At 38.9% G+C, this 27436-nt stretch overlaps 2 protein-coding genes across 2 annotated transcripts; one reads left to right on the top strand and one right to left on the bottom strand.

Annotated features, from left to right (window-relative positions):
- Positions 1-615: 615 nt before the first annotated feature.
- zhx3a (zinc fingers and homeoboxes 3a) lies at positions 616-13309 on the bottom strand. The gene is made up of 3 exons (XM_051673289.1): positions 13074-13309; positions 1177-4282; positions 616-762 (listed from the first exon to the last, which is right to left on the bottom strand). The coding sequence occupies exons 2-3, from the start codon at positions 4116-4118 to the stop codon at positions 729-731; spliced, it is 2976 nt and encodes a 991-aa protein (XP_051529249.1). The 5' UTR covers positions 4119-4282; positions 13074-13309; the 3' UTR covers positions 616-728.
- Positions 13310-17447: 4138 nt separating this feature from the next.
- fam83d (family with sequence similarity 83 member D) lies at positions 17448-27224 on the top strand. Its single transcript, XM_051673423.1, has 4 exons — positions 17448-18377; positions 20553-20720; positions 22876-23000; positions 25787-27224. The coding sequence occupies exons 1-4, from the start codon at positions 17904-17906 to the stop codon at positions 26736-26738; spliced, it is 1719 nt and encodes a 572-aa protein (XP_051529383.1). The 5' UTR covers positions 17448-17903; the 3' UTR covers positions 26739-27224.
- Positions 27225-27436: the final 212 nt, after the last annotated feature.

The raw sequence follows: 27436 nt of genomic DNA, 5'->3' as shown, positions 1-27436 counted from the left end.
AGTTTTAAACTTTCTGCACCATAAATTAACATTTCTTTTTAAGTTTTTCACATATAATAGTCTTGTTAATGCTTATAATATAAAAAAAAAAAAAAAAAAAAAAAAAAACATCTCCAAAGATATAGCAGCAGTTCTGTTGGGATTTAAAATCCCCAATTTTTACACACATTAACACAGTTGCTGAGCTTGTTTGTGCAGCCAGTCATAGGAATAGAAAGGTGACGTTTAAGGCAATGTCTGGCCAAATTGTCGTGTGTGCAGACAGACACCAATAAAGCAAGTTATAGTGCACTATTTGTCGCTAACTGCTAAATGTTGTGAGGAAAAATAAGCCATGAAGAACTTCTTTGATGTGGACATAAAGAAGGGAAAACTGGTTTGAATATCCCAACAAACATCATAAAACCCAAGGCATTGCAGAAGTGCTGATTATTTGAAATATGCGTATCACAATATCTAACTGACATTCCTAACGTCCAGTACACCCTCAATAGTGCAGTTTCAAGCATATACATCAGTTTCCTACATAGAATTTACTTTTCCCTAAATCAAATCAGACCTCCAGAGAATGACTTCTCTCTAGATCAGCTGTCCATATAACACAAGACGATTGACCATCAATAAACTCATTACAATCTCGTCTGCTCTCATACTTAAAGAAAACAAGAAATGTAATGTTCAGGATGAACATGGGATCCTCTGCCTTTTCCTCTTGTGGAGTGAAGTTCTTAAACTTTCAGAAGCTCTCCTCTCAGATGGTCTCTGCAGAAGAAGAAAAAAAGATGTGTACGGTCAACCCAAACACGGCGAAGAGCATCACACTCCTGTAAACATGACTTCACAAGACACTTGAGAGTCCAGCACTTTGCAACACACAATTTTCATCATTTATTTACACTAAGACATACTTTGAATAAATCTATCATTCATTAGCTCTGCCTCCACTTAAGCCAAAAATAGCCCTTTAAATAAAGGACAATCATCTGCGTAAGCCAGTGACACATTCCAAATACTGTATCACTCCCTTGTCTTATGGACTAATCAAACATCAGTTCCTTCCTTAAAAGCTGTTGATATGCACAAGTATTTAATGCAGATTTCCCAATTAAACAAAAAAATGAGCTTGCTGCAAAGAATTTCTCAAACTGAACAATAGTCTACCACTGCAGCCATTACCTTGACTGACTGTCTTGAGCTTGATGCTTCTCATCCTTGATCTCCCAGTAATCTTGTTCTGCTGCATTTGATTTGTCTAATGCCTCCGTAGTCTCCTTTGACTTTTTCATTACTGGCAGCACAGGAGCTTCAGGGTCTAGACTCTGAAAAATACTTCTCCGCTCTGAGCTACGATCATGTTTAACTTGCTCGGATTCAAGATCCACCAAGTTAGCCTCGTTATTGAGTCGATGTGGTTCAGTTTTACCTATATCAGATATATATATATGCTCTTCAAGCTGTTCCTTAGCCTCCACTTGTACATGCTGGTAGCTTTCCTGCCATTCTGAAGGTTCACTGTTATGGCTGGGGCCACCATCATTGATCCATCTTTCCAGCGGCTTGCCGATTAACTGTTTGCTTTTGGGATTGTACAACCTCTCTTCTTTGTTCAATGCTATTACGTTTATCTTCATAGGGCTCATTGTTGACTCTTCAGGATAGGAGCTCTTGCTTTCCCATTGGTCCACTTCTTGTATGTATTTTGGCAAAAGCGGCATTCCTATTTTAGTAGCTGTCTTGTTAGTGTTATCGTTTACAAAGTTATGTAGTTTGTTAACTAGGTTGCTATGCTCATTTTTGTCAGCCTTAAACAATTTGCTCGTCAGTCCACTCTGCTGTTCACTTTCTCTTTGAGATACATCTCTGTTCGAAAGCAACCTTTCAGCATCAAAGATAGATAGCTTACAGTCTTTGTCTAAGGCAGGTAAGTGCTTGGGGTAATGTTCCTTGCAATGGACGGCAGTAAAGTCTGGGGACTGAACCTGAGGTGCTCCCAGAGGGGTTTTTGGAGAATTTCGCTCTTGGGGAGCAGAAAGGGATGGGGAGGTATGTTGATTAGGGTCCTCTTGAATGCGTGAAATTGCTGTAGGGTTCGAGTGGAGGGAGCTCTGGGGCACATTAATAAGTGATCCCGCCATAGATGACTGGGAGTCTGTCAAGGTACGTACATGGTATGGTTGATTGTGTACCTCTCTTACAGGCAGACCTTGAGGTACAAGAAGCTGCTTTTGTTCTGGAAATGACTTATGGATAAAGCTTTGCTTTAGAGTGCCTGGTTGCTCAGGCAATACCTTGCCCTTTCCAAGGGATGGATCGATGAGACTTCCAGAATGGCGGACCAGGCTATGGGTAAGGGGTGGTATAAACTCTTCAGTTCGTATGTTGCTTTTGCTGCTGCTACAAATGACACTAGTGTCTGTGTTGCTTTTTATGCTGGTGTGGTCTAATATCATACTTTTAGTGCAAATAGTACTGTGGCTGGTGCTTTTATAAGTGAATCCATTGTTATATTTGCTGGTGCTGGCAAAACCGCTTTCTTTAGAGTTACTAGATAATTTCTGCAGCCCATAAATGGGAGCTGAACTTATGTTCGATTTGCTGGTGCAATTTGTGTTTCTGTCATTAACATGACAGTCAATTTTCCTGACAATGTTAGTCAGATTCATAATGCTGCCATCACTGTAAGTGCTGTTTTGGCTCTTAGTAATACCAGGCAAGCAGCTAGGACTAGTCTTGCTAGATGAACTGCAGTCAATCTCGCTTTTTCCAGTGTGTCCATGATTGCTAATGCTACTTCCCCTGCAGTTCTCAGCTGTATGAAAAGATAATTCATTTCCAGTTTCCTTAGCCATGGCAGCGGAATGGATATTTACCTGTGGTGACTGGACCACTGGCTGCTGCTTAAGGGATGTGGCCTGGGTCACGCTAGGCTGGCTGACTATGACCCCTCCTTTCCAACCCATTCCGTTTCTCTTTGGTGTCTGTTGTATATAATTAGAACTCAAAGAGGCAGACTGGACAGAGACAAAGTGTTGGGAAATATGGTGATGCGACTGATTTAGTGGTGTTTTTGGTGCAGTTTGGAATACAGTGTTGAACATCTTTCTACGAGTGTCCTCGATTTCTTCCGGAGACCAGCTGATCCCTTGCTTCAGCCTTTGGGCTGTGAACCAGAGCTTGATCTGCTCCTCTGGAAAGCCAGACACCACGGTCAAGTAACAGAGCTCTGCTTTGGTAGGGTAAGGGAACTTACCAAAGGATGTCTTGAGAAAACTGCTTAAATCCATGGCTGGATCATAAGTAGGGATGCTACTTAGAGGGATCATAACCTTTGGGAGATCAGAGTTTGAATCAGGGGATGAAGGATTCGAGTTCCACAGAGAACCGTGGTTATGCATACCTGGTATGCCGAGTGTTTTTGGAATTTTATGCACTGGGGGGGCACTAGTGCCACTGATGATTTGTGGTGATGTTGTTAGGGGCAAGGTCCTTACTGAAGTGCCATTGGTTACAGTTGTGGGCTTGTCACTGCTAGACTCAGCCCTGTGTACCTCAACAGTGTGGGAAACAACAATCTTTTTGTGTCCCCCTTTGGTCATTTTCATTATGGGTGTCTTGGTAATGGATATACTGGATTCAATTAAATCCTCTTCTGTAAACAGGGTTTGCTCCACTGTAATAGCCCCATCTCTTTTGGTAACTTGCAAGGATACTTTCTTGTGCGCTTTATGGAGTTCAGGATGTGATTTTGCGTTATGTAAAGCAAGACCTTCAAACTTCACTACTGAAACCTTACAAGGCTGACAGTAGAAATTTGGTTGAGTGTGAAAGTCCATGTGACAGTAGTCCATATGTTTGAGAAACAGGTTCAAGTTTCTGGATGCAAAGTTGCACAAAAGGCAGCTGTATGTTCCCCGTTCCCAGCATGAAATCTTCGCCTCTGGTTTTGAGGGATCATGGAATCGTTGTGTATCCTCATTTTTTGCAGAGATACTGAGAATGCTGTCTTCAGGTATTGTGGGTAGGAGCTCAGGTAAGCATCCCAGTATGATGTCCTCTCGCATGTGCTTGCTCTTTGATGGAATCATACAGGGAACTGTGGATTTCCTCTTGCTGGCCATAATGTAGGATTGTGCAGATCAGTGAAGAGTCAGAAACAAATACTGGAATTGTATGGAGTGGAGGTGTCATCAGCCAGCTATGATGAACCAGCAATTAGTGAAATTTTCAGCTATCATTGCAAGCTGAATTGCAAAAGGGAGCGAAGTAACAACTCCCTGTAAACCTATGGACAGAAAACATGAAATTTTGATATGATGCACAGTAATATGAAATGGAAAAACATGTCAGCATGAACCCTAAAAGAGACAGTTTATTGAAATGCTCTCTTCGACCACTGTGAAATGTTTATTACAATCATATAACTAATATGAATTCAAAAATGTATTCCTCTTTGTCCAGTAGTGCTTAAAACTGTTCACTGTTGGGAGTAAATTTGTTTTTAGGAACTGCCGGTCTGAAATAAAATCTGTATTTTTCTGCACAGTGAAATCTAAGCAAAATGTGCTCAACAGTTTTTTCATCAGTTGCCAAAAAATAAACCGTTAGAAACTGTTGTTGTAAATATAGGCAAAGTTTAAAAAAATTAGACTGTTTGGGGGCCTGGGTAGCTCAGTGGTAAAAAAAAATATGCTGGCTACCACACTTGGAGTTCGCTAGTTCAAATCCCAGGGCGTGCTGAGTGACTCCAGCCAGGTCTCCTAAGCAACCAAATTGGCCCGGTTGCTAGGGAGGGTAGAGTCACATGGGGTAACCTCCTCGTGTTCGCTATAATGTGGTTTGTTCTCGGTGGGGTGCATGGTGAGTTGAGCGTGGTTGCAGTGGTGGATGGTGTGAAGCCTCCACACGTGCTATGTCTCCGTGGCAACGCGCTCAACAAGTCACGTGATAAGATGCGCGGGTTGACGGTCTCAGACGCGGAGGCAACTGGGATTCGTCCTCTGCCACCCGGACTGAGGTGAATCACTACGCGACCACGAGGACTTAAAATCACATTGGGAATTGGGCATTCCAAATTGGGAGAAAAAAAAGGAAAAAAAAAATTAGACTGTATTTTTACACCCACTTCTCTGTGTTTTGAACATACACTATATTGCCAAAAGTATTCGCTCACCCATCCAAATAATTGAATTCAGGTGTTCCAATCACTTCCATGGCCACAGGTGTGTAAAATGAAGCACCTAGGCATGCAGACTGCTTCTACAAACATTTGTGAAAGAATGGGCCGCTCTCAGGAGCTCAGTGAATTCCAGCATGGTACTGTGATAGGATGCCACCTGTGCAACAAGTCCAGTCGTGAAATTTCCTCGCTACTAAATATTCCACAGTCAACTGTTAGTGGATTTATAACAAAGTGGAAGCGATTGGGAATGACAGCAACTCAGCCACGAAGCGGTAGGCCACGTAAAATGACAGAGCGGGGTCAGCGGATGCTGAGGCGCATAGTGCGCAGAGGTCGCCAACTTTCTGCAGAGTCAATCGCTACAGACATCCAAAGTTCATGTGGCCTTCAGATTAGCTCAAGAACAGTGCGTAGAGAGCTTCATGGAATGGGTTTCCATGGCCGAGCAGCTACATCCAAGCCATACGTCACCAAGTGCAATGCAAAGTGTCGGATGCAGTGGTGTAAAGCACACCGCCACTGGACTCTAGAGCAGTGGAGACGCGTTCTCTGGAGTGACGAATCACGCTTCTCCATCTGGCAATCTGATGGACGAGTCTGGGTTTGGCGGTTGCCAGGAGAACGGTACTTGTCTGACTGCATTGTGCCAACTGTGAAGTTTGGTGGAGGGGGGATTATGGTGTGGGGTTGTTTTTCAGGAGCTGGGTTTGGCCCCTTAGTTCCAGTGAAAGGAACTCTGAATGCTTCAGCATACCAAGAGATTTTGGACAATTCCATGCTTACAACTTTGTGGGAAAAGTTTGGGGATGGCCCCTTCCTGTTCCAACATGAGTGCGCACCAGTGCACAAAGCAAGGTCCATAAAGACATGGATGAGCGAGTTTGGTGTGGAAGAACTTGACTGGCCTGCACAGAGTCCTGACCTCAACCCGATAGAGCACCTTTGGGATGAATTAGAGCGAAGACTGTGAGCCAGGCCTTCTCGTCCAACATCAGTGTCTGATCTCACAAATGCGCTTCTGGAAGAATGGTCAAAAATTCCCATAAACACACTCCTAAACCTTGTGGAAAGCCTTCCCAGAAGAGTTGAAGCTGTTATAGCTGCAAAGGGTGGGTCGACGTCATATTAAACCCTATGGATTAAGAATGGGATGTCACTAAAGTTCATATGTGTCTAAAGGCAGATGAGCGAATACTTTCGGCAATATAATGTATGTATACACACACACATACACACACACCTAAATCTTCTTTTTGGTCAACTCCTCCTCACACTACACTTCAGGCAGTAACAGACCATTTTAGGACAGAGTTCATCTGTGGTTCATATTTTTCCACTTGTTCTGTTTTAACAATTACGTAAATCTGATAACTACACTGGGCATCCACCATATGTAGCCTACTTTATGGAGTTTGAAACATAAAATATGAGCGTGATGTCACTACTGTATTATGTATTCCTCCTTAAATTATCATTGAGAAAAAAAAAAATCGGCCCGAGATAAAGAATTGTAAAATTATAATGTGTTGTCTCATCTGATAAGCTATTTCCTCTGATATCAGAGCATTTCAATTAGTTCATCTCATTTGAACAACTTTAATATTTTAGCTAAATACTAGCCTGTGTACAAATCATATATACGATAACACCTGATTTTCCATGCATTATGCATCGGTACTTCAACTTTTGTTTTGGGTTTAGCTCTTAATTTTCTCGACCTTCTCTTTCATCTAGCTACAAATGCATTTGGGATAAAAATGTATTTGTAGTGTATATGGTTTTTTTTGGTTTTGTTTTTTTTCAACATGGCCAGCTGTCTTTTAAATAAAGAATAAAACCATTCAGGAATTTAAAAACATGATGTCACGATGTCCTCTTTTGCAACCGACTCCTTTATTTCTCATGACTTCTGCCTTCCTGCCAGAAAATAAATAAATAAATAAATGGATAAATAAAACTAGGTCACCAGCATCTTATGCTGTAATCCTGGTTCCCTGCATCCAGACGTGGGCATTTACTGTATGTTCAGCCTGCTTAGAAGCCTATGATACTCAGATTTCATCAGCCTATGGAAGTTAACCCCTGACATGAATCAGGGTTGTTGAAAGCCCAGCAGGATGCTTTGATTAGGAAGAGCAAAGATGATTAATGATGTTGTTTATGAAATTATGTGCATTAGAACTTTTTTATTAAAACACTTAAACAGTGTGCAACATATATTAGAGTTATATGTGTGTTATAAAGTTACAGCTAAGTTATATTTGTGGAGTTTAGCTGAATGGATGAGGACATCAGCTCTTCTCTCATGCTCATCTACTGCAAAAATAAGCAATAGTGACAAAAATCTACATTCCAGATTTATATAATAAAACATTAAAGTTTTTGTAAAACAGAATGGATATGATAATGTCTAGATGATTCCACCCCTCAAGCTTTGAACCACTAGCCTGATTAGCACCGGACAAGCAAGAGATGGTTCAGAAAATGTTATATAAAGAAAAAACAGGTCACTCGTCAAAGAATGGGATGCTTTATCTGGCAACTGAGACGTGCGATTAGACACAGGACAAGAGGTTTCCAGACAGTGAGCTATTGAAAAGGGAACTCAGAAAGAGAGGCCTCGTGTTTCAGCACCGGGGTGAACCAGTCTCGCACAAAACAGTCTAACCTGCTACTGTACGTCTCAGTACTTTTGTAGCTTTAATGATAAAACCGGAGGCCTTTTTATCTCGGCAACCTGTGGAGTAAAGGCATGCAGCAGATTTGTTTCAAAATTAGCAAAACAACTGTGACCTACATATATCTCATTCAGTTGCATCTCTTTTACCTCTTTTAGCAGTTAGAAACTATACTATTACATTGTTTTATATGCGTAACATTTAATAAGTCTGGCTCTGTGACAGCCTGTTTTAACATTTTAGATAGCGATAGTGGTATTAAATGCAATGTGAGGCCAAAGGGCTTGCAATACAGGCCTTACATAATAAAAGATCCTCTCTCTTTTCATTATTGATTAAAGGCCAAAGCTTCCCAGACTGGATTTCCTTTATTACATGTGACCAAGCTGAATAAGCTTGCAAAGATATTAGCAAATTCTTAGCACGAACATCTTTCATATGGCTGCTAAAATAAAATCTGTTCTTTCTGCACAGCTAAATTGCCACAAAATGTGCTTATAAGAACTTTTTATGATAAAATAAACAGATCTAAAATAAAACAGATAGTAAGATACATGTTATGCATACTTACAAATTTAACATCACACCCACTTCTCTGTGATTTGAACACAGAGAAACCCACACACACCTCTAAATCATTTTCTTTTGGTCCACTCACACTACACTTCAGACTGTTAGGGGTCATTTTAGGATAAAGTTCATCTGTGGTTCACATTTTTCCACTTGTACTTTTTTAACATCTATGTAAATATCTTAAAATTGTTACTCTGGGCATCCACCATATGTAGCCTACTTTATGAGTTTGGAACAAAAAATATACTAATTCCCTCCGCAGAATCATTTAAAAACATTGGCTTTAGATAAAGATTTGTGAAAGTATATTGTGTCATCTCTATCTTAGAAACTTTCTCCTCTGATAGCAGAGCACATAAATTAGTTCATCTCATTTGAGCATCTTCAATATTTCAGCTGAATTCTAGTCTGTGAATAAATCAAATATTGATAAACCGCTTTGACTTCTGTTTTGGGTTTAGCTCACTATTTTCCTTAATAACCTTTTCTTTCATCAGACTATAAATACATTTTGGATAAAAACAATGTGGTGTCCATGTGTATAATTTTTTTTCCCAACATGGCCACCTGTCTTTTACGACAGGCGGGAATTTTTTTTTCTTAAATAGTTTTGTGTGCCCTCGCAATAGTTTACATTCCCTCGCAGAAAGTTTTGCGTGCCCATGCAATAAGTTTTACGTGCCCATGCAATAAGTTTTGCATGCCCATGCTATAAATTTTACGTGCCCATGCAATAAGTTTTGCGTGCCCATGCAATAAATTTTACGTGCCCATGCAATAAGTTTTACGTGCACATGCAATAAGTTTTACGTGCCCATGCAATACGTTTTATGTGCCCATGCAATAAGTTTTGCGTGCCCATGCAATACATTTTACGTGCCCATGCAATAAGTTTTACGTGCCCATTCAATAAGTTTTACAGGCCCATGCAATAAGTTTTGCATGCCCATGCAATACGTTTTACGTGCCCATGCAATACGTTTTACGTGCCCATGCAATACGTTTTGCGTGCCCATGCAATAAGTTTTGCGTACCCATGCAATAAGTTTTGTATACACTCACAATAGTTTGTGTTCCCTCGCAGAAATTTTTGCGTGCCCTAGCAATAATTTGTGCATGTCCTTGCAATTGTTTGCATTCCCTTCCAATAAGTTTTGCGTGCCCTCGCAATAGTTTGTGTTCCCTCGCAGAAAGTTTTGTGTTCCCTTTCAGAAATGTTTGCGTGACCTAGCAATACGTTTTGTGTGCCCTCGCAATAGTTTGCGTTCCCTCGCAGAAATGTTTGCGTGCCCCAGCAATAAGTTGGGAATGCAAACCATGGTTTTAATACAATATACTGTATCCATATAGTAACCATGGTTTTACTATAGATTAAGCATGGTAATTCTTGTGGTTACTATGGTTTTACTACAAATATTTGTAGTGAAACCATATTAACCACAAAATTATGATTTTTATTACAACTGTTGTCATTTTCCTATACTATTACTATGGTTTTACTACAAATATCAAGGTTTAAATATGGTTACTATAGTAAAACCATGGTAAATGTATTGCAAGGGAACGCAAAACTACTGCGAGGGCACAGAAAACTTATTGCGAGGGAATGCAAAATTTATTTCGAGGGATGCAAAAATTATTGCAAGGGAACGCAAAACTTATTTTGAGGAAACGTAAAACTAATTACGAGGGAATGCTAAACTTATTGTGAGGGAACGCAAAACTTATTGCAAGGGAACGCAAAACTTATTGCGAGGGCATGCAAAACTATTTTAGAAAAAAATTCCCACCCTGTCCTCTGAGGGGCTCCGTAGTCTTTTAAATAAAGTGTTAAATCATTCAGGAATTAAAAACCATAAAATACACAGTCATCCCAGACATGGCCATAACATCTTCTATAATTTCTCTGACTAGCAGTCCATTTTTACATGGGAACAAGCCTGTAAATGTATCAATACATTCATAGCATGAACATCTTTCATAAGCCTGCAGACCGCCTTGAATGTAACTTTTGTTTAAAGTCAAGAAACCATAACAAAGGTCAGTACACACAGCCTGTAATAATTATATTCCTACTTTTGAGCTTACGAGTACAAGAAAAAGCAGGCCATCCTAAGAGGTAGTGGCAACAGTTTTTCATTAATGATAAATTCTACACAATGGCACTCCCATTTACAAGGGAAATATGACACTAAGCCGGAAGCCATATCCAGTACCCTCAATGCTTGCATGCCATTGAAATATTTCCTGTATGTGTGTGCCAGTCCATAAGATGGGCATGTAACTTCATGCCATTATTGTACGTTTTTCTGTTTGAGAGATATATCAGTGACGGTGTCAAACATGTCAGCGTTAATTATGTAGAGACTGAAGTACCACCTAGACATCCTAAAGTTCACCTTCATTATAGGATGTGACTCATTAGGAAAATGCCACCAACACGGATATTTCTAGACAGCCAGTGTTTATGTTTAAATGCAGTCAATGAACCTTATGCGAGTACTACAGAAAGCTAGGTGCCATCAAAAGTGCCCGCCTTTGCCCCCCCCTTACCTCGGTGACTGCTGCATGGACTCTTGGGAGGCCAGTGTGCACTGCCACTCATGTGTTAACATTGCCATAGCAACCCGTCTCCTTTCCCTTTTCTTGCCCACAACACACAGAGGGGACTAAATCCTGTGTTCTTCACCAAAAACACTCTCACTTGGGGTACATTTTTTGTACCGCTCTCACCCGAAAGAGACAAAACTCCAATTATTTTATTTGACTGTGCTCTATGTTTATGCCAGTAAACAAACTGGAAACAAATAAGGATCCTTCCTTTTTTCCGCTCTGTAATTTTTTTTTACCAACAGAGCACCTCAGAATTGTACAATAGCCAGTATTTGCGTTTCCAGAATTGCACTTGCCATTCTTGCAGAACAAAAAACGTCCATTAAGGGCAGAGACAAGTTTTAGAAATTGGCAAATGAAATTAGTTCTTTTTACTCATGCAAATAGAAGAGGAATAAGAAAAAAGAAAGATGGCGGAGCATCATGAATTGTACCGAGTCAAGTGCCAGGTCTTGATAAATGCCAACTCCTTCATACAAAACCATGCTTTAACAGCTGAAAATGGCTACTTGTATTGGTGGCATTCTGCCGTTAAGCCAAAAGTTTGTCTCGAAAAGTACAGAGGTTAATACAGGCTTTTCAGAGAGGTTTAAGGGGATATCTCCAATCGCAGTCATTCCATGTCATTCTTCGTTAGATTTACAAATTTAATAAGGTAATGTGAGATATCACAGAAGGGCATTTTTGTTATTACATGCACAGAGAGCTTTTCATTGCAAATAATTTAATCGTAATCATTTTTGACTGCTCGTATAGCATGGACGGAGCCGGATGAAATTTATGAATACTCCATATTCATAATTCCGCTTCGAAATCCAGTTGGCATTAGGCAGACAATTTTCCTCTCTTAATTCGAGAAGTGTTACATAAACCACCGGCTTTTACTGGAAATTAACATTAACACACCTCAATTTTGTGCCGTGATTTTACATTCTCTTTAAATATTACACAATAAAAAAAGAACTGTGCATGTTTGTACACACAGATCACATTTTCTTTGGTATGCATGAACAAATACTCTGGAATGCTCGTGATTAAAACGGGTTTGATGTTCTAATTGCTCAAACTCAAGATGAAATTGGAATGGAATATTACCTTGTCTTATAACAACACAGCAGACCAGACAGGGAAGAACATTATTCCTTATTCCCACACAGGGAACAGAAAGCTGCATACTAAATGGGTCCTATAAAATCCATGCATTCCACACCTCTTGACAGATGAATGGTTTAAATGGCAAAGACTATAAAATATACAGTACTTTACAAAAACTATCATTTCTACTATAATTTAAACTTAATGTAAAATGCCCGCTAAAGCATGAGGCAGACAGTTGAGATGGAACGCATTCTCAATGTGTTCCATTATAAATAATGATTTATAATGTGTGATGTCACAGGCAGGGTTATGATTTAGAGTTGAATGGGAGTTTGAGTACATTCTGTCCCCATTAACAGTTGATAGCGCGTGCTTGTCTAGATTTGTGCCAGCTTTTAACTATGGATCCGTCATATTTTGAAAACCTATCCCTTTGCCTCACCGGCTTGATTTACAACCAGAACGTAACGCAATAAACGACATGCATCGCACTTTAAAGAAGAAAAAAACAACACAATCTGAAGTAGAAATCTGGCGCGAGAAGCATCGAAAGCGACATGCAATACTACCATCACATAGTCACGTTGTAGCGTGCGAATAATCAAATTGGAAGCAGACACGAATATTGAGTAACAAACTGTAACAAACTGGTAAGTTAACCCTTTCGCGTCGTATTGAGGCACTAGTAACCTCCATCCGGCTAGACATTTCTCGGGAGTTTCAGTGTAGCGCAGCTCCTATGGCTGTGTGGTGCACACTTTGGCTATTACCAAAAAAATTTTAACTAAGCACTCCCATCTACTGTCGCCATTTTATACATAGAGGCTGCATATGAATAGAATAACGAGCAGCGCTCGTCTGCTACTTTTGAGTACTATTTGAGTCACATAAATGGATCGCTTTCACTTCTTGAAAAGTCAAAAGTTTCCTACCTTATTCGTCGGCTCCGGTGACTGCGAATCAGTTACTGAAACAGAAATGAATAACATTTAGATTGTGCTCCGATTCGGGTCTCGGGGGAACAGGAGGGGCCGAGACCTCTCCTCAGATGAACCCTGTGAAGTAACGTGAACCCGTCGGGTCACCGCGATATGGAGCATCTAGTGCTTTATGATGATGTGCCCGGCTGACATGGGCGCCGCTGGAGTGGAGAGAAGGGAAAGAAATGTATGCCAGGCGCTCTCAAATAAGGGCACGTGATTAAAACGCGTCACCCAAACCCAAAATCCTGATCCTACCCCTCTCTGTTCTAGGACGGACTGAGCAGACACACTGAAGGGAGTGACTCATGCGCAAATGTCTAATATAGCCATAAATATGGAGCAGCACTTTCGGTCAGTAGGTCGTATGGGGACGTGGGGGGGAAAACTACTAGAGCTACTGTGAGCATGTGCTTACTACTACAAACAGATATTTGTAACATCAATATAACTGGAACGAAATGCTCGCACTGTTACTATAGAATAGAATCTCTATCGTCCACAATACACTATAGCGTAATAAATCACGCGAACTGTTTATACACATTCTGTGTAATTAATTGCATCGAAACCTGTCATTTTCCCGCCATATTTACCAGCGTCCATTAACAGTGCAGCAACAGTGATTGCAAACGGTTTGAGAAGGTAATTTGAGGTAAAGTAAGTCTGTGTGTTCACACAGACAACTGTTGTGCTCTCCGTGCTGATCATAACCAGTCAACCGGAGCAGAACAAAAACGGCCTGTCTGTTATCAACAGGTTGCGTGATACTCTCTGTATGTGGGTTCATAAATACGTACAATGTTTCAAGGTCTTTTTTCTGTCCTCTTCTCTTTTCATTTCTTTTCTCGTGGTGGTGGACGTGCTTTCCAGGTGCTCCCCCTCACGCCAGAGTGGCAATTACACCTTCAGAAGAGCAGCTTTATTTATTTATTTATTTATTTATTTATTTATTTATTTATTTATTTATTTATTTTACAGTACAGGCGGAGATGAATCTGATTGGATAAAGCCCGAAAACACCTACTGTCCATTACGAGACGGTTGCCATGCGGTTTGCTAAAAATCTGGATAGGCACTTACAATAGAAGTGAATGGGGGCCAGTCCGTAAATGTTAAAATATTCACTGTTTCAAAAGTATAGCCGCAAGACGTAAACAATATGCACATTAACATGATTTTAGTGTGATAAAATCACTTACTAACCTTTTCTGTGTAAAGTTATATCCAAATTTTACAACTTCGTTGCCATGACGACATAATGGCAGAAAAAAATAACGATTTAAACAACTTTACAGCTCAAATATTACATGCGTTTTAACAGACGATTAATGTAATAAAATGTAACAAAAATTAATGTAAGTGCTTTTATAAAAGTATAAGCTTCACGTTTCTGCCTGTACACCCTCCGAAAATTGGCCCCATTCGCTTCCATTGTAACTTCCTCACTGCAACTTCGATTTTTGCTTTTTTTAATGAAAAGGAGGGACAAGTCGAAATTATTATTATTATAATATTTTTTTTATGGTAATCAACATTATACCACAAATGTATATATATATATATATATATATATATATATATATATATATATATATATATATATATATATTTTATTTTTTTTGTTTTTAAAGAAGCAAAAATCGAGGTTACAGTGAGGCACTTACAATGGAAGTGAATGGGGCCAATTTTTGGAGGGTTTACAGGCAGAAATGTGAAGTTTATAATTTTATAAAAGCACTTACATTAATTCTTCTGTTAAACATGTATTATTTGAGCTGTAAAGCTGTTTAAATCATCATTTTTACACCCGTTTTAGGGTTTGTTGACATCATCATGATGACGAAGTTGTAATTTTGGATATAACTTTACACAGAAAAGGTTATTAAGCAATTTTATCACACTAAAATCATGTTAACACACATATTGTTTATGGCTATACTTTTGAAATAGTGAGCATTTCAACATTTATGGATTGGCCCCATTCACTTCCATTGTAAGTGCCTCACTGTAACCCAGGTTTTTGCTTTTATTTTTTATTAATGTTTTTTTTTTTTTTTTTAAGAAAAGGAGGGGCAAAATGAATTAGTCAAAATTAATTTTGTTGTTATCAAAATTATGCCACAAATGCTGTCAATTGAGCTTAGCTTGTGATGAACCCTGAATATTCCTTTAAGGCTTTGCCTGAAATTTTCCCATTCCCATTTGAATGTACGGTCGACATCGGTTATGGATGTGTCAGCCTACCTTTGCAAAAAATATTCAGTATATCTAATAAAAATAAAAAATTTAATTGGAATAACCTGTTATGTCATGTTAGATCAACTGTTTTTATTGCACCACAGAAGGTACAGTACTGTGTAAAAGTGTTAGGCACTTACATTTACATTTATTCATTTGGCAGACGCTTTTATCCAAAGCGACTTACAAAAGAGGAAAACATAAGCGAATCATCTTAAGGAGACAGTGGTATGAAAAGTGCCATATTACAAAGTTTCACTAGCATCAAAATAGTATTCAAAACAGAATAAAGTGCAACAGGAAATGTTTTTTTTTTTTTTTTTTTTAATGACTGGTTAAGTGCTCATGGAAAAGATGTGTTTTTAGTCATTTTTTGAAGACAGAGAGTGAGTCAGCTTCACGGATTGAGTTGGGAAGGTCATTCCACCAATGTGGTATGATGAAGCTGAAAGTCCGGGAAAGTGTTTTGGTACCTCTTTGTGTAGGTACAACAAGGCGACGTTCCTTAGCCGACACTTGTGAAAAATGTTGCATAGTGAGGATGTCTTCAAAAATAGTTTTAATTTATCAGTTAACATCATACAAACATAAAAAAGCTAAATCAATATTTGGTGTGGCCACCTTTGCCTTTAAAACAGCCCCAAATCTCCTAGGTACACCTGGACACAGTTTTTCTTGGTTGTTGGCAGATAGGATGTTCCAGAATTTACCACAGTTCTTCTATCTGTTTAGACTGCCTCAGTTGCTTCTATCTCATCATGTAAGTGTAAAGTAAGTTGCTTCTGATGCTAGTGAAACTTTGTAATATGGCACTTTTTCATGCCACTCTCTCCTTAAGATGATTCACTTATGTGTTCCTCTTTTGTAAGTTGCTTTGGATAAAAGCATCTGCCAAATGAATAAATGTAAATTTAATCCCAGACTGACTCGATGTTCTGTGGGGGGCCCTGTGGGGGCAATGCCATCTCTTGTAGAGCACCCTGTTCTTTTATTCTAATCTTTTCTATTTGCGAAAGTAATGTTTGGGAGTCTAAAATGTATTTTTCCTGTTGACACACTAAAGTAGCAGATATAAATAACCATCTTAAGACAAATGTTTTTGTGAAACATCTTAAGTGCCTAAAACCTTTGCACAGTACTGTACATCCAAGTGGTTTTATACTATTGTAAATAACCACATTATTACAGTTATAATTAATATCACTAAAATATCATCATTCATTAATATTACAAGATAGTAATTAACAGTAATAGCAATGCTGAATTCTCATTTAACAATACATGTATTCTTATGCTATGTCTTATTCTTATTGATCCATTTTTTATTCTATACTTTCTGCCTTTTTTTTTTTTTTTTTTTTGTACAAACATTCGCATGCACAGGTTAGCTGGAAATGCGTTTCACCAACTTAACTATTCACAACGTGTACGTGACAAATACGACTTTGACTATGAGTTACTTCTTTAAAAATTGAAATTGTGACGGGGCCTGGTTTATATTTATGCCTGAATTTATATTTGATATTTATATCGAATTTACCTAAATATTTTCAAAACACAGCCTGTGAGTGTGCAGTCATGAAGTGAGTTAGTAACTGCCTGTAATTCAGCAGCAGTGTTGCCAACTAGTTTCAATGGAAAGTAGCTAAAGCCTGCTTGGAAAGTCGCTAAATGTCGTCATAAGCTAATTAGCATATTCGTAACGTCATCGCGTCTTATTTGAATTTTGCATAGTGTCCGCCCTTTACTTCTCTGTGCTTACCGTACATACTGTAATACCCTATTAATTCCCTATATCTATCAATCTCTCAGAGAGAAAGTTAGAAGTGACAGAAACTTATCTTTTCTCTCACACAGCGCTCAGCCATAACAAAACCAATATGTGCATATTTAAAAAAAAAAAAAAAAAACTATGTGCATGTTTACAAAAAACTATACAGATTCGTGATTGGTCCTTGACAACGCTGTTTGCACATGCGAAGCTCATTCACATCTATGTCAGCTGCCGTGCGGTCAACTGATTGTGCTGCTCCGTCTTCTCGCCTGCTCACCTCTCTCTCTGTCAGTCTCACTGAACAGAGTAGACGCAGAGAGTGGTGTGCCTCCGAGTCCGGGCAGGAAAGAAAGACCACGGGCTCGCGGGGGAGTACTGGCGACTTTCTTCTACGGAAGGTAGCTAAGGTTTGTCCAAAAAGTCGCTAGATATGTCGCTTGGCGCTTTTTTGAATGAAAGTCGCTAAAGAGGTCTGAAAAGTCGCTAAGTTGGCAACACTGTTCAGCAGCGAAGAATCACGCCGCCTCTGTCTGCCTCCAAATTCAAACTCTTGACCAATGAGCGCAGGGCTGATTGTCCAATGGTGTTCTTACTTGGTGGACACGTGACCCAACAATTCGACTGGCAACAAAATATCAACCAATGGCCGTCTGACAGTGGGATGGGCTTTACGAAAGTACAGGATACAGGTATCGGCGCAAGTGGTGGATATTCCATTTAGGAACGTTAAGTGTCATTGAACGTGGAAGACTAAACGACATTCAGTTATGGCTCTTTCCCAGTGTCTTGAGGATTCGCCAGGCTGGCGGACACCGAGGACAGGACAGGATGTCAACGTCAAAGAATTGTACAACGAGAGACACCGACTCGCTCTTGAAGAGTTAGTCGCTGGCGGGGTCGAATCCTTCATGGGATTCCTAAAGAAAGAGAGAATCCCCAACTTTCTGTCGGATGACGAGATTAGGCGGATTTCACGTGCAGCTGTCGTGCCGAAATCTGTTTCTTCTATCGGAGATGATTCTCATTTGGACCATTCTGGCACACTGGACTGCTCATCTGTCACTTATTTCCCTGCGATCTCCGATATTGAGCCTCCAGTTTTAGAGATGGGTTGGCCAGCGTTCACTACAGGATCATTCCGCGGAGTGACGCGCGCTGTTGCACACTTCCAACCAAGTTATGGCGAGTGCATTTATAGTTGCAAAGAGGCGGCCAGGAAAATGATAAAAAATGCAAAGGAGGTAGTTTCTCACGTTTTTACTGTTTTAGTCATATACGTGGCTTATGTGCACCATGATTATATACTGTTTGTTACAATGAATATTTTTGTCAGCTGTTATATGAGATGAACATGTTTTCAGTTTCTAAATTCAAGTCATTTAAATAGTTTATTGTATATTTTATTCTGGGGCTTAAAGTAAAAAATAAGTGATCCGGAGATAGTAAATAAAAATAAATATATGCTGGCATGAGTGGTTTGCAAAAGGGCTGTGTCGATACAATCAAATATCGATATATCGCGATATTTGTTTTTCATTATATTGTATCGATACTTTATATCTATGTATCGATATTTATACTGAACTATTTGTGCATTCATATCATGTAAACACACAAAAAAGTTGTCACACTCTTACTTACAAATAAATTTAATGAGCTCACCAAGGGACAAAAACCTTATGTTTCGAGCTACATGCTCATCAAACATCAGTATATAACTGAAATATACCCAAATTAATTTAAATTTAAATTGATTTAATCGAATCAAATATTTCAAAATCAGATATCATGTTGTATCGCAGTATATCGAATCGTGTCGTGTATTGCAATACCTGTCATATCCTGAGGTGCCAGGCGATACCCAACCCTACTTTGGAATAATCTTTTATTATTATTTCTTAAAAATTAAGCAGTGAAAATGTTATTTTAAAATATTATTAATATTATTTTGTCCAAAAAATCAAAGTCAGGTGGTGTATCCAACATGCATGCCATTCTGTCATGTGACAAAAAAATAAATAAATAAAAAGAAAAAAGAAAACATTAAACAGAGAAAACCCCTTTTATTTAAAAAAAAAAAAGAGAGAGAGAGATATTTTGACATTTTGTATTAAAAAGGCATATTTTGTTCATGTCAGATGGAGTAACCCTAAGAAAAACTTTGATATGCGTGACTCAAAAGTTCATGATTTTCACAATGTAAAAAAAGAAAAAACATTTTCCTTTAATATGTTTGAAACTTTTTTTTATTTTTTTTAACATTTTATGATTAGGTTGTGTACATGTGCAAGAAAAGTATTTTAATACCTTTTACTTAATGGTTACACCGCTTGACATTTTTTAAGTTATTACATTGTGTTTTTGTTTTTTCTAGAAAATGCTGTAAATGTTTTTCAGAAATGTATGAAACCAACATGGACATAAAGTTCTACATTTATAAAAGATTTCTCATTTTTATCATCTCAGACAACATATTGGTCTATTACTCCTAAGCAATAATTAATCTGTTGTTCGCTGTGCTGAAACTCGGTTCAATTGAACTCAATCCCATTTTATTTGTGTAGTGCTTTTCACAATACATTGTTTCAAAGCAACTTTACAAACCCCATGTGAATAAGTCAAATGCGACAAAAATCAAAGCAACACTTTAACACTGATTGTTGTATAGGTCTTTATTTATTTAATCTTTTGTCCATCTTTCAATAAGCCTATAGTTCCTGTACTCTATTGATCTTTGTCTGAATGATTCATTAATTTCCCACAGTCTTTTTTATTCATGCTTGTCCACACCTTGAATCTAAAGTAGTCCTTTTAGTTTGATGTTTTATGCCTATTTTTCTTGGTAGAGTATAACAACCTGAATTCATTTGATGGGTTTTAACCGCACAGTAAAACAACAATGATGAAAAGTACCTCTTGTTCCAAGATTTCCCTCCTCTCTCTTTGGGGTTTCAGGTGATGTCTAGAAAGGTAAATCTGGATCTGATGTGTGGAATGCTAAAAATTTGCTGAAGCGTCTTTCGCACAGAACTGTTACCTTTAAGGTCTGAACTTGAAGCATTGAGGTGCCACGACAGGCTCTTCACGCCTTTAAATTAAGTTTAGGTTTCTGACCTGAGTGTATTGCAGTTATAGCTGCAGGCAGCCTGGATCTGTTCCAGCTTACATCAACTTAAAGGTCCAATGTAATAAGAAATCATCAAAGTGCATAGTCAGTTGCATGCCTGTCTGGCTCTTGTATGATTGTCAAGCTGGTTGAGGATTTGGTTTATTTCCACCATATTTGGATAAAGTAGAGCTGAACTTGTGATGATAAATTCTCAATTACAGAATCATTTAATGCACTTTTTTATTTTATTTTTTATGATCTTCTCTGTGGGTGGAGGTTATTAAACAGAAGTGATTTTTATCCTTAGGTGATTGCTATTGTGACTGACTCTCTGACAGACCTGGATATCTTCCAAGACCTTCAAGAAGCATGCACACGCCGCCTAGTCCCTGTGTACATTCTTTTGGACCAGTCTTCTGTCCCCTCATTCTTACAGATGTGTAAAAACCTACATGTACATTTGGATGAACTACAGGTATGCATATAGTGTGATGAATACTGTTTATCCAAAAAGGAAAATTCTGTCATCATTTACACCCTCATGTTATTCCAAAGAAGTATGACTTGCTTTCATCTGCGGAACACAAAATAGGCAGCAAGTTAGCCTCGGTCACCATTCACTTTCATTGCATATTTTTTCTTTACAATGAAAATGAATGAGACTGAGGCTAAAATTCTGCCTAAACTCTCCTTTTGTGTATGGGTTTGGAACAATATGAGTGAACCCTCTAATCATAGGATGGCAAGGGAAGACTCATTCATATTTATGAAGAAAGCTCTATCTGAGTGGGTAGCATTAGGTTTAGGGGTAGGGTTAGTGTTGGGTTATAGTTTCTCTGTCCAATCAGGAATCACTTTCCTCGTGAATATAAATGACTCTTGTCCTGCCATCCTACATTTTGGGAATTCACCCCCACGCAATATGTGACTAACAGGCAGCTTTCTCTGTTATGCAAATACACTTTATAGTCCTTTTTTTGTCAAGGAGTTAATAGAAACACAGTCAGATATGTCTAAAGCAGAAAGCAGATTTGTATTAAAATATCAGATCTGTGAATTTGAACTTGCAGTGAAAATGCAGCCTGATAGACCGAGACAACCATTCATTAACCTTGGCTTGATAACTTTATTAGTTTTAATCATGCAGTGAAGACCTGAATTCTATGTAGTTTTATGTTGCATTTAATTACTTTTCTCAATTTCTAAATGTTTATTTGAATTTTGTTACTAGGGATGTCAAAAGTACCAGTACTTTGGTTCCAAGTCGATACTAAAATAAAAAAGTGTTTCTCCAGTACCATTAGTACCGAGCACCGACTCAATTCGGTCTCTACACACTGTCAGACTAACACACGGCTGCTTTCAAATGCTCACACGCTTATTTGAGTGTGTGCTGTTACTCATTTCACACCGAAATGAATAATTCCTCAAATTAAAATTTTTATGTCCTAGTTTGAAAATTAAACCACGAAAGGATGCAATTAAATTAAATTAATAAACAGTCTGCATGTGCTGCACGCTTCAATGTGAATGTGTGAAGCTGCTCATAAGCCTGAAAACACCAAATTTTATGAGCATCACACACTGTGCTTGTTGTAGATAACGGGAGAGCACACATTCACTTTGAAGCTTGCAGCGCCAGCAGACTTTATATTTAAATAATACAATTGCAGCATTTTGTGCTTTAATAATTGCAATTTAAAAATTCAATGGTATGTTAAAAAGTATTTGTTCTATTTTCATTTGATTAAAGTTTTATGAATTCATTTTGGTGATTAAATAAAATTAAACTTAAAAAATGGAACTGCCATTTCAAGCATTTTCTAAAAGTTGTCGCAGACTAGTCCACACTGAAACGTATGAAAATGCTTAAATTCCCTTACTGAGCATGCGAACAATGGCAATGGCTTCCTGTCGCCTTTGAAGAAGTGCAATGTGAAGATTGTACAAAGTAACCCTAATCTTTATCAGTGCTATCAAAGTGAATAGCAGGCACAACAACGCCACTACGACATGGGCCACCATCTTTATTGTTTTGGATTGAATGGATCACATGACAATAAATATGTCATCGTTTTCAGATATCTTCATTTCCCCAGTCCACACTACAACGTGGAGACAGCGTTTTCAAATGTATCCACTTGGGAGAGCATTTCCAAAAAGCTCCGTTTTCCCTGTCAAAAACTCCATCTCAGTTTGGACAGCAGGCCAAAACGTAGAGAAAATGATGCGCTTTCAAATGATGGTATCGTGACAACCCTACTTGATACTGCTGTTAGAAACTTTCAACACTGTTTGCTTAATTTGTTTCTTTGTTTTTATTATATTACTGTCTATGTCTTGAATAATTACTTATTAACTTGAAACAATGGTTATCTCATTAACAAATAAGTAAGTATTAGTTTCGGTATCAAGAATCATCAAGTTACACTGGTATTGGTACCGACTGCTTACATTTTGGTATCGTGACAACACTACCTTACTGCAGTATAATGGCATTATGAAAAAGTAGATCTCATGCCATAGAAGTGTGAGCACCACTGCATTTTTATCCTAACAAAGAAACTTCATGCTATGTCATTTTGAAATAATTGTTATTATCTATTTTTTATTTGTTTTTTAATTTAAAGCAAATGAACGTACGGACCATAACAGGCTCTACCTATTACATGAGATCAGGTGCTCGGATCACTGGAAAGGTTCATGAGCGATTCATGCTGATTGATGGGAACAGAGTGGCGACAGGTTCATACAGGTAAGACTGATTATTTTCCATATGTTCTAAAGATGCTAATTGCAGGTTGTAATGGTATACCTTGAGTGCATAGTGGGGGAAAAAAGGCACTTCAGAAACATTCTTATAAACAGGGTTCATACAAGGTGCTTGAAGTACTTGAATTTGGCTTTTTTTTAATTTAATCCTGTAAAATACATGAAAATAGCCATTTTTAACAAGAGGTGCTTAAAAAGTGCTGGAATTATAGAAAATCGTTAAATACATTGCATAAATAAGTTACATTTATTTATTTATTTTTGGAAAAACATGTATACAATCCTGTTACAGAAAGACGACACCCCCCGATGCTACAGTCAAACACCAGATCTCTTCCAACTTCTTGCTCTCACACATGTCTCGTGTCATGAATCATGGAGAATAAAGGATTTCTTTGAATATATTTTTGCATAATTCTCTCTGTGTGCTGTATGCTTCTTATTCAGAACCGCTTACAAAAACACAACAATGATTTTCATGACTGTCGTTTCCATTAACGGTACTCAAACATACTGTACATTCTTCTGCTGGAGCAGATGAAACACCATACTAACACACTGTGACAGTGTTTCGAGAAGCACTATTCAGTTGCATGTGCAGCAAGAAACACAACGCAACCAGTAGAGTCAAATTGATGAACAAATGACTATTATGAGCTGGTTCTTTTTAACCATATGGGCAGAGGTCGAGACCACTGCTGAAGCAGCACATAGATGGCGATGTCACGTGGCACCCGTTACTTTTGGCAGTGCTGTTCAGAATGGGCCAATCACAATCAATTGTTACTGGTTGAGGATTTAAAGTATTTTATAGATTCTGCTGTGGCAAATTTCACAATCCTTGCAACTATCAGTTTTAATTACAAATTACTCCCAGAGTGAAAAAATTCTCCAATAAGATGTAAAACGTTCTTAGATTTGAATGCGGATCAGAGGAGGATTCAGTTTGTGAAGCTCTCCCTTGTGTAAAGAAAGCATTGTGTTTCACAAAACAGGATGTTTCTGACAACATTTGGGTCAATATCAAAATATGTTGACAAACATGTCCCTTGACTTTTTAGTCATGAAAAAGCTTTCAAATAGCCAAAAAAAAAAAGTCTGGGGGGATTTCTCCTGAAGTCCACTATCATCTCCACTGTTTTGAGCGTGTTCAGCTCAAGGTTGTTGTGACAGCACCAGACAGCCAGCTGTTCAACCTCCCGTATGTATGCAGACTCGTCACCATCGCGGATGAGGCCGATGACCATGGTGTCATCTGCAAACTTCAGGAGCTTGACAGAGGGGTCCTTTGCAGTGCAGTCATTCGTATACAGGGAGAACAGCTGTGGATAGAGAACGCATCCCTGAGGAGCACCTGTGCTAATAGTGAGGGTCCCGGATGTGAGTTTCCCCAGTCTCACTAGCTGCTGCCTGTCAGAAAGCTGATGATCCATCGACAGATTGGGTTGGGCACGGAGAGCTGGGTCAGTTTGGTTGAGAGAAGATCAGGCATGATGGTATAGAAGGCTGAACTGAAGTCCACAAATAGGATCCTTGCATAAGTCCCAGGTCTGTTGAGGTGTTGCAGGATATAATGCAGTCCATTGTTGACTGCATTATCCACAGACCTACATGATGTTTCAGAACGCTGCTTTCTGCAAAAACCTTGGAATAACCTGCTTTAAGTGCATGTAAACGTGATCAGTGAGGCACTTCCACTGTAAGTCAATGGGGCCAATCTGTAAACATTAATATACTTACTGTTTCAAAAGTGTAGCCACAATACTTAATATGTGCATTAACATGATTGTAGTGTAAATTAATATATCGCATACTAACATTTTCTGTGTAAAGTTATAGCCAACTTTACAACTTTGTTGCCATGACAATGTAATTTCAACAAGCCCTTAAACCCTAAAATTACTGTAAAAATGATGATTTAAACAAATGTACATATCAAATAATATGAGTTTTAACAGAAGAATTAATTGTAAGTGCTTTTATAAAATTATAAGCTTCACAATTCTGCCTTTTTAAACCTTTCAAAAATTTGCCCCATTCTTTTCCGTTGTAAGTGCCTCACTGTAAACCTTTTTTTTAATTATTATTATTTTTTCCATCCCCCCTTTTTCACCCAATTTGGAATGCCCAATTCCCAATGCGCTTTTAAGTCTTCGTGGTTGTGTAGTGGTTCGCCTCAGTCCGGGTGGCAGAGGATGAATCCCAGCTGCCTCCACGTCTGAGACTGCCAACCCGCACATCTTATCACGTGGCTTGTTGAGCGCGTTGCCACGGAGACATAGCGCGTGTGGAGGCTTCACACCATCCACCGCAGCATCCACGCTCAACTCACCACGCGCCCCACCGAGAACGAACCACATTATAGCGACCGCGAGGAGGTTACCCCATGTGACTCTACCCTCCCTAGCAACCGGGCCAATTTGGTTGCTTAGGAGACCTGGCTGGAGTCACTCAGCACGCCCTGGGATTCGAACTAGCGAACTCCAGGGGTGGTAGCCAGCGTCTTTTACCATTGATCTACCCAGGCCCTGATTTTTGCTTTTTTTAAGGAGGGATGAGTTGAAATAATTTTTTGTGGTAATCAACATTATGCCACAAATGCTGTCAACTGAGCTTAACTTGCATTGAACCCAGAATATTCCTTTAAACTAATGTGTGGGTGTGACCTTTCCAACAATGCAGAATGATTATAAAGGATTTTTGTTTTTTTTTTCAGTTAGAGATTTTTCAAGTGATTTGCGGTGTCACTTTTTTTTTTTTTATCTTCAGGTTTAACTGGACCGATGGCAAACTCAATAGCAGCAATCTGATCGAGTTATCTGGCCAGATAACTGAGAGATTTGACGAAGAGTTCCGCATCCTCTATGCCCAGTCCCTACCACTGCCGGTGAATACAAGAGCTCCCTCTAGTGCCAGAAACAGCGCTATATATGACCACCTTGTCCTCAAACCACCTGGAACGCCTCCCTCCCACTTGGCACGAACAATAAAGCCTCAACCAGAATGTCTGACGAGCACTCCAGCCAGACTTCAGACCCCAGAGAGCCAACAGATGAATAAAGACAGAGAGAATCGAGACAGAAAGAGTAACCCAGTTTCTGATGCTTCCACTCTAGGAGAAGACTGGATAGAGCAGGAGCTCAGGGAGGAAGTGTTAACCTCAGATGATCATCCTTGTGTGCCGGCAATGAACGTTTGCAATCACATTACGACTCACACTCAGACAGTGGATGTGACTATCTCTCCTACTTTACCTTCCTGCCATATCTCTACACAAACGGCCTGCCACACAGCAGACATCAGTGTGCAGACAAGCACAGACACCTTGCCTCCACAAACCTCCTCCAGTAGCAGCCAGATCAGCCACAGCGCCTCATCCACCTCAAGCTCTTCTTCACCCAGAAATTGCCCAAAACTACAGGAGGTGGACTGTCGCCCACCTATTCGCCGCAACGTTGCAGTCCGTCTAGATGGAAACCTGAGGGTATGCTTTCAGAAGCTCACTAAAGAGCGACAGTACCACTACTCCTCGATTCGCTCCAAGCTGGACCACATGGTGACACTGCTCTCTCACAAGAGGGAACTGGTGGACCTCACCAACCTGACTCTGAGGCATGGCCTACACAGAGGACGCAAAGGTCAGCAGGATGTCAGGCAGTTTCACAGTGCACTTGACAGTGCGATGATGGGGACTTGGCCTAGGTCAAGGTGTCTACAGTAAAGGAGGTCTGGAGAGCGGCCTAGTGGTGGGTGAATTGGTGTAATCCTGCTTTGTTTTAGTAATGCACTTTTTCGAGAAAAACACAATCCTTTAGTGTTTCATAGAGAATGAATCTAATAAATTAATCAGAAAAATATTTTAAATGATCATATGCAAGTATGATGCTGTTAAAAAAGACAAATGTGCAAATATACTGATTTTGTTGTTGTTTGTTTCACTTTAATTCTACTCAATGTTGGATTACAGGTAAAGGAAAATACTATGGTATAATTCTATATTTACAATTGTTTTTAAATACTGTTGTGAAATAAACCAAAGTGCTTTTCTATTTGGTGATATAAGTTTGACATCCAATTGTAAATTAGTTCTTTTGTACCTGTTTGTCTACATTTTACCATTTCTGTTGTTAGTTTAAAGTTAAGGAAAGTTATGAAAATGACCCTCTTTGTATCATTATTATGGTTATATTCATATAAAAAATGATCAACAGTCACCAGTGGTTGTGTATTTTTTGTCTGATATAAGCGAGTGAATCCAAAATAGTATTGGAAAAGCATTTGAATATTTTTTTTTACACCAAGGTTAAAGAGATCGTTCACCCAAAAGTGAAAATTCTCTCATCATTTACTCACCCTCATGCCATCTCAGATTCTTCTGCTGAACACAAACAAAGATTTTTAGAAGAATATCTCAGCTCT

Source organism: Myxocyprinus asiaticus, chromosome 35 (genome assembly GCF_019703515.2).
Source record: "Myxocyprinus asiaticus isolate MX2 ecotype Aquarium Trade chromosome 35, UBuf_Myxa_2, whole genome shotgun sequence".
Classification (NCBI taxonomy): Eukaryota; Metazoa; Chordata; class Actinopteri; order Cypriniformes; family Catostomidae; genus Myxocyprinus; species Myxocyprinus asiaticus.
This window is presented reverse-complemented; position numbering and strand designations above follow the sequence as displayed.